The sequence below is a fragment of the Astyanax mexicanus genome, chromosome 14, assembly GCF_023375975.1.
Source record: "Astyanax mexicanus isolate ESR-SI-001 chromosome 14, AstMex3_surface, whole genome shotgun sequence".
Classification (NCBI taxonomy): Eukaryota; Metazoa; Chordata; class Actinopteri; order Characiformes; family Acestrorhamphidae; genus Astyanax; species Astyanax mexicanus.
This window is the reverse complement of record NC_064421.1, coordinates 45,309,701-45,315,700: the sequence shown is the minus strand read 5'-3', so window position 1 is coordinate 45,315,700 and position 6,000 is coordinate 45,309,701. Positions and strand designations below refer to the sequence as shown.

Genomic DNA, 6,000 nt, shown 5'->3' with positions numbered 1-6,000 from the left:
GTATAAGCTAAATAAATAAGCATGTGTGTGGTAGCTACATGTGTTCCTGTGAAATGGCGTTTATGTGGTACTTGGAAGTTCCAGTTTGGTCATTGGTGATGCGTGATATAAAATGGTCTAAAAAGTGAAAAAAAAAAAAAAACACTGCCATAGAGCATTAAATAAGATACAGATACAGTGACTCAAACATGCATGTTGAGCAGAATTTTAAAGGGTTAAAACTGTGAACCCATGCTTTAAAATAAATAAATAAATAAATAAATAAATAGTCACTCACTCGTTACCATGAAAGCTTTTTTATTGATCAGAGATGTAAAATACGTTTTGCCTTTTCATAGATAATTATCGGGGAGCATTTAATTTTTATTATTATTATTATTATTATTATTTTTATTAGATGTGGCTTTTTAATCAAATTGAAGGAAAAAAATAAAAAAACGGTATCATGTGTGAAAAGTACTGTGTGTACTGCGTGTCATGATTATAAGTGATATTACTTGTGCTTTCTTTTGGATGAGCAGTTTTAAAAAAAAGGTGTGTAGAACTCGATTAGGCCATATCCTACCCAATGTATTTGCATATAATCTCCTCATATTTGATATTTTATAATATCATACTAGTTTTATATCATATCGTATATTGAATAATATAATAATGAAGAGGGATTTTTTTGTTCTTTTAAATGGGTGTTCAAAGTGAAAAAAAAAAAAAATTAAAAATCGTCTGGAGCAACATATTATATATTTTGGACCAACAAAACAAACTTGAGGGAGGAAAACGACGACGATTCTTCCCCAGAAACTTTATGAACAATAAAAGTGACTTTACAATACATCTCCAAAAACCAGCTGGTTAAGGTAACGGATGGTCTCAGGTAGTTCAGAGATATATATATATTTTTTTAACAGTTTCTGAAAAGCAGTCATTTTTCATCATCGGAGTAATAAAATATCATTTGTAAGAATCCAAGCGGATGGACCCAGCTCAGCACATCATGGCTGTTTTAGAAAGTTCGCAAGTCTTTGTGGTCCTTGATCCTTTTCAGTACAATTCAGAGTTCAAGAGCGTTAGGAAAATTCTTTAAAAGTCTTCAACAGCACAAATCTTAAGTCTTTAGATCATTATTGGACTGATGGAGGACTTCACAGTGACGCCTCCGTCAGTACTCCGTCAGTACATCCAGAGTTCTGGCTCTGGAACTCCTATTTGACGTCCATCACTATTCCAATGGAACTCCAATGGAACTCCAATGATTCCATCATAGTTCTTTCTGTCCGTTCTCTCAGTATAGGGACTCTGGATTGGACGATGGTCTGGCATGGTCTGTATTTTAAAAGCGATAGATGTTAAAGTAAAGGATGGCTGACGATAGTATGTGGAAAAGCGAGAGCTGGGATTGGACGGGAGCTTTGGAACAGGGCTTGGCACTAGGGTCATTCATCTGTTGGTGCTTTCTTTTTGCCCTTGTTTGCCATTGATATTAGGGCTGCACGATATATCATTTAGGCAAGTAAAAACAAACACGTCATGTTGCAATGTTCTGATTCCTGACACAAGAAATACAGGTGTTGGACAATGAAACTGAAACACCTGGTTTTAGACCACAATAATTGATTGTGGTGACGGACAGTTCTGGTGGAAACAGGAGAGTTGAGATTCACATTGAATTCTGTCGTGATTTGATCAGCCGCGGTTTTATATTTTTTGGATACAATCCGGGTTAGCACCCAAACATCCCTTTCAGACAGCTTCCTCTTACAGCGTCCACAGTTAATCCTGTTGGATGTGGTTGGTCCTTCTTGGTGGTATGCTGACATTACCCTGGATACCGTGGCTCTTGATGCATCACAAAGACCTGCTGTCTTGGTCACAGATGCTCCAGCAAGACGTGCACCAACAATTTGTCCTCTTTTGAACTCTGGTATGTCTCCCATAATGTTATAGTGTGCATTGCAATATTTAGAGCAGAACTGTGCTCTTACCCTGCTAATTGAACCTTCACACTCTGCTCTTACTGGTGCAATGTGCAATTAATAAAGATTGACCACCAGGCTGCTCCAATTTAGCCATGGAAACTCCCACACTAAAAATGACGACAGGTGTTTTAGTTTCATTGTCCAACCCCTGTAGATACTCAGCGTTCTGAGTGAGCAGCGACGCCTCCGGCGTAAACACGAGCAAAGGTATTCCCAGTTACAGCCGGAATCACGCTTTTAATCCCAGAAAAACGTTCTTATTTACCTTTTAAAAGGATATTTAAATGCTTGATTATTGTTGTTTTGCTGTTTTCCTCGGGTTTTGAGTGCTTGGCTGACTCTAAAGCGCTGACTCCGCTTTCGGTCGGTCTGGATTAGAGCTTAGGGTCAGGTCGGGTTCCAGAAAATAGTCTGAGACATAGGCATCTGTTTTTTAATGCTATTTTTGTTTTATATAAAGCTCTGGCAAGATAACCAAGTATATAACCAAGTAACCAAGGTTATTAACGTTAACCAAACCGAAAGAAATGATGAAAACTGAAAGTGAAAAACATTTTTATCAACTGAAACAAATAAAAACTGTATTTTTTTTTAACTAACTGGAACTATATTGTGTGTTTATAAAACGTATTAAAACTAACTGAAATTGCAGATAGAATACCCTTCGTTTTCTGGGAGTAGCTCATATATACACCTGTACACCCCAATCGAGAGGGTCAACTGATAAAAATCTCTGATAAAAGCTCTCTGAAGAACTAAAACTAAGCACTTTTGATTTGCAGTGCTGTGTTTAGCTGTTCTTAGACATTTGTCTTAAATAATAGGTCTATGCTTCTTCAGTGTTGCAATGTTATTTAACGTCTTTCATTCTGAACAGGTTTTGCTCATTCAAACAGCCGGAAAACAGACAGTTTATGGGCTGGATGGCGATGTCAATATAATTTTTTTTTATATCGTGCAGCCCTAATTGATATGCTATGAAATGTGCCGAAGATCAGCAACAGCCCACCAGGCGTTGGAACAGACCGATGTTACGTGAAGTTCTGAAGGCACTTGGCAGTTTGCGTTGCAGACAGCAGCTCCGTGTTCTCATCTGAACAGCGTCCTACGGTGAAAGGTCTTGTGCTATCTTTCCGCACCTCGAGAAAATACGACTCGGCTTCAGACGGGCACAGTTTCAGAATTCGGTGGGCCTCCCATGCAAGAGTTAAGGGTTGACATTCAAGCGGTCCCTGCACCTCTGTTAAACGTGTTTTAATGTTTTAAAGAAGAAGTCCTTCTAAAACGAAAAGGCCAACTCAATGAATCTTAAAGACGTAAGGTAAGGAAGTGTTCGGCTTGTCAGATACTGTATGCAATAAATTAAAATGATATTAGCGAGATACTCGCTGATATCAGCAGTGATGATGAAAATATAACGATAGCAATAGAAACTATGCGGTGGAAACTAGATTATGACTAGATTATGGCCTTATGTAGCCTCTTTTGCTGCTTTCTTCTGCTACTGCCATGATATGGGAGATTTAAAAAAAGAAGAAAAAGAGCAATAAAAGAGAGAACAGAGCATTTTTAAACTTTTAAACTTTTAAGCTTTTTTAAGAGGAAATGCTGTTGAATATTCCATATTCTTTTAAAAACTTAAAAGACTTGCTTATTATTATTATTATTATTATTATTATTATATTTTTATAAGGGGCTCTTTGTCTTCCACTTGCGTAATATATACAGTATATTTCGCATATAATATGATCTTCAAGATGTGAGAACGCTGCGAGAAAAAAAAAACTGAACATAATCATAAACCCTTCTGGAAAATATGTGTCTTTGTGCTTTGAGAAGATTCACCTGGTCAGAACATTGCTATCAAAGAATCTAAGTATCCAGGTATCCAGGTATCCAGGTATTTAGCATTCACGCATCAACAACTTTAACAGGCTTCTGAATCCTGGAAAAAGACCCTCCCTGGCCTCCTGTAACGCACTGATTGTTGATTGGTTAACTGGTGGTCGACTCCCTCCCGTGCTCCATCTGGATCCTGCGCAGATCTCTGTCTCTCTCTATCAGACGGGATGAATCTTTGGTAGTTGTAGTCGGACAGTCCCTGTCTGCCAGAAGCCCCTAGGAGTGCCAGAGCCGGATTTCACCTCTCGAGGACACGGTCACCTCCGATGGCTGACCGAGGCCAAGAGCACGGACAGACACAACTGCCATATATGTTTCGCTGTGGGAGGAGCCAGAGACCTTAGATCTAGAACAAACACACAACAACACACAGACAATTTCAAGAATCAGAAGAATTATATTATATTATATTATATTTACTACAAACTACATCACAGCATTACATGCAGTATACAGGATACAGAAGCAGTCAATAGAATAGAGACATGTTTTTTTTTTTTTTCTATGATTGTATGTAATTGTATGTAAATTTTATATTAAAGCTATACAGGACATTAAAGCTACAGGTGCTTCTCAATAAGAGAACATTTTAAATATCAGTGAAATGTTACTTTATTTCAGTAATTCAGTCCAAAATGTGAAACTTATATCGTCGCTGTCAAATTAAAAACACACACATCTCCAAAACAGCAACTTTACAGGAGAGAGAAAAAACCTTGTAAAGCAGGGGTGTCCAAACTACGGCCCGCGGGCCATTTGCGGCCCGTTTCCTTTTTTGGAGCGACCCGCGAGGTATTTTAGAAATAGAATGAAAGTTGACCCGCTGTTAAGCAGGTTTTTATTATGTGAGATTCAAAGTTTGAACGCTAGGTGTCAGAAACGGGCCAAAGAGTCTAAAAGCGAAGAGAGTGCACATTTCTAGCACAGAAAAACGGGCCAAAGAGTCTAAAAGTTGCCGTAATTAAGGAGTTTAATATTAAGAGACATCATGAAATGAAACATCAATTTGAAAAATCTTAGTTTACACAACACTGTTAAAAATTGATAAAGTAAGTCAAGAAAAATGTTGTGTAAATGAAATAATCAGGAAAATGTATTATTTAAAGTGGTATATTTCATTATTTGTTTTATTACAGAGTCTGTGACCCATGACTTCAAATATATTTCTCCTTCTGGCCCCCAACAAAAAAGTTTGGACACCCCTGTTGTAAACTTTCAATTGTAGTCAATGTAAAAGGAGTTTATTTCAGGTAATTTTAAAAAGTTTCTATTGGTCCGTTTATCAAGAAATATTTGCACAGTCTAAGAGACAATTTGTCTGTTTAAATTATGTAATAAACTAAAAATCGAGAAAAATGGAGATAAGTGTTTTTTTCATTGGACAGCGACGATATGCATGCTGCACATGAATCTGTTCTTTAACCACAAGGTTTTAGCGACGCAAGGTTTGCAGTGCTGTTAGCCAATCAGCGGCGATATGTTTGCATGTATAATTATTATTCACAAGCAAGAGCCGAAATCCTGTCTTTCTTCAGAGACCACTAATTCAGTGAACTAAAGCAGGACTAAATAGAAACACCGGAGCACCTTTTATATATATATATATAGATATTGAAGGCCCATTTTTAACCATATATTTTGTGAATAGCTAGTGGCCACTAGGGGTGGGCAATATTATATCGTATACAATATATTGTGACACAGAAATATCATGATATTAAAAAACTATATTGTGATAATAGGGCTGTTCTGTTTTAACAGTAGTCTATTATTTACTGTGAAGCTTTAAGTGTATTTATTGTATAATTGTTTTAGTTTGCAGTTTATATGCATGCACTAAATATTCTGCAATATTATTTTTGCTGCATTATATTATTTTATGCTATATTATTTATTTTGCCACATTATGATTATACTGTTATACTATTATACTATAGTCCTGAAATGAATTAATTATTTTTCTGTTTTCCTATATCGCCTAGTATATCGCTATCGCAAAAATCCTGAAACCCTGAAATATCGTGATATTATTTTAGAGCCATATCGCCCACCCCTAATAGCCACTAGCAATAAAGCAGCCAGAGCAGACCCCTTCCACTGCATCACATCATAGTAAATATTT

General features: G+C 36.8%; 1 protein-coding gene across 2 annotated transcripts in view; it reads right to left on the bottom strand.

The window, feature by feature from the left end:
- Nucleotides 1–543: 543 nt before the first annotated feature.
- Nucleotides 544–6,000, bottom strand: part of mdga2a (MAM domain containing glycosylphosphatidylinositol anchor 2a) — a 224,100-nt gene continuing 218,643 nt past the window's right edge. For both annotated transcript variants that reach the window (XM_049463507.1, XM_022672621.2), the window contains one exon: nucleotides 544–4,224. In XM_049463507.1, coding sequence (XP_049319464.1) covers nucleotides 4,136–4,224 — 89 coding nt within the window. In that variant the 3' untranslated portion in view covers nucleotides 544–4,135. The remainder of the gene's footprint in view (nucleotides 4,225–6,000) is intronic.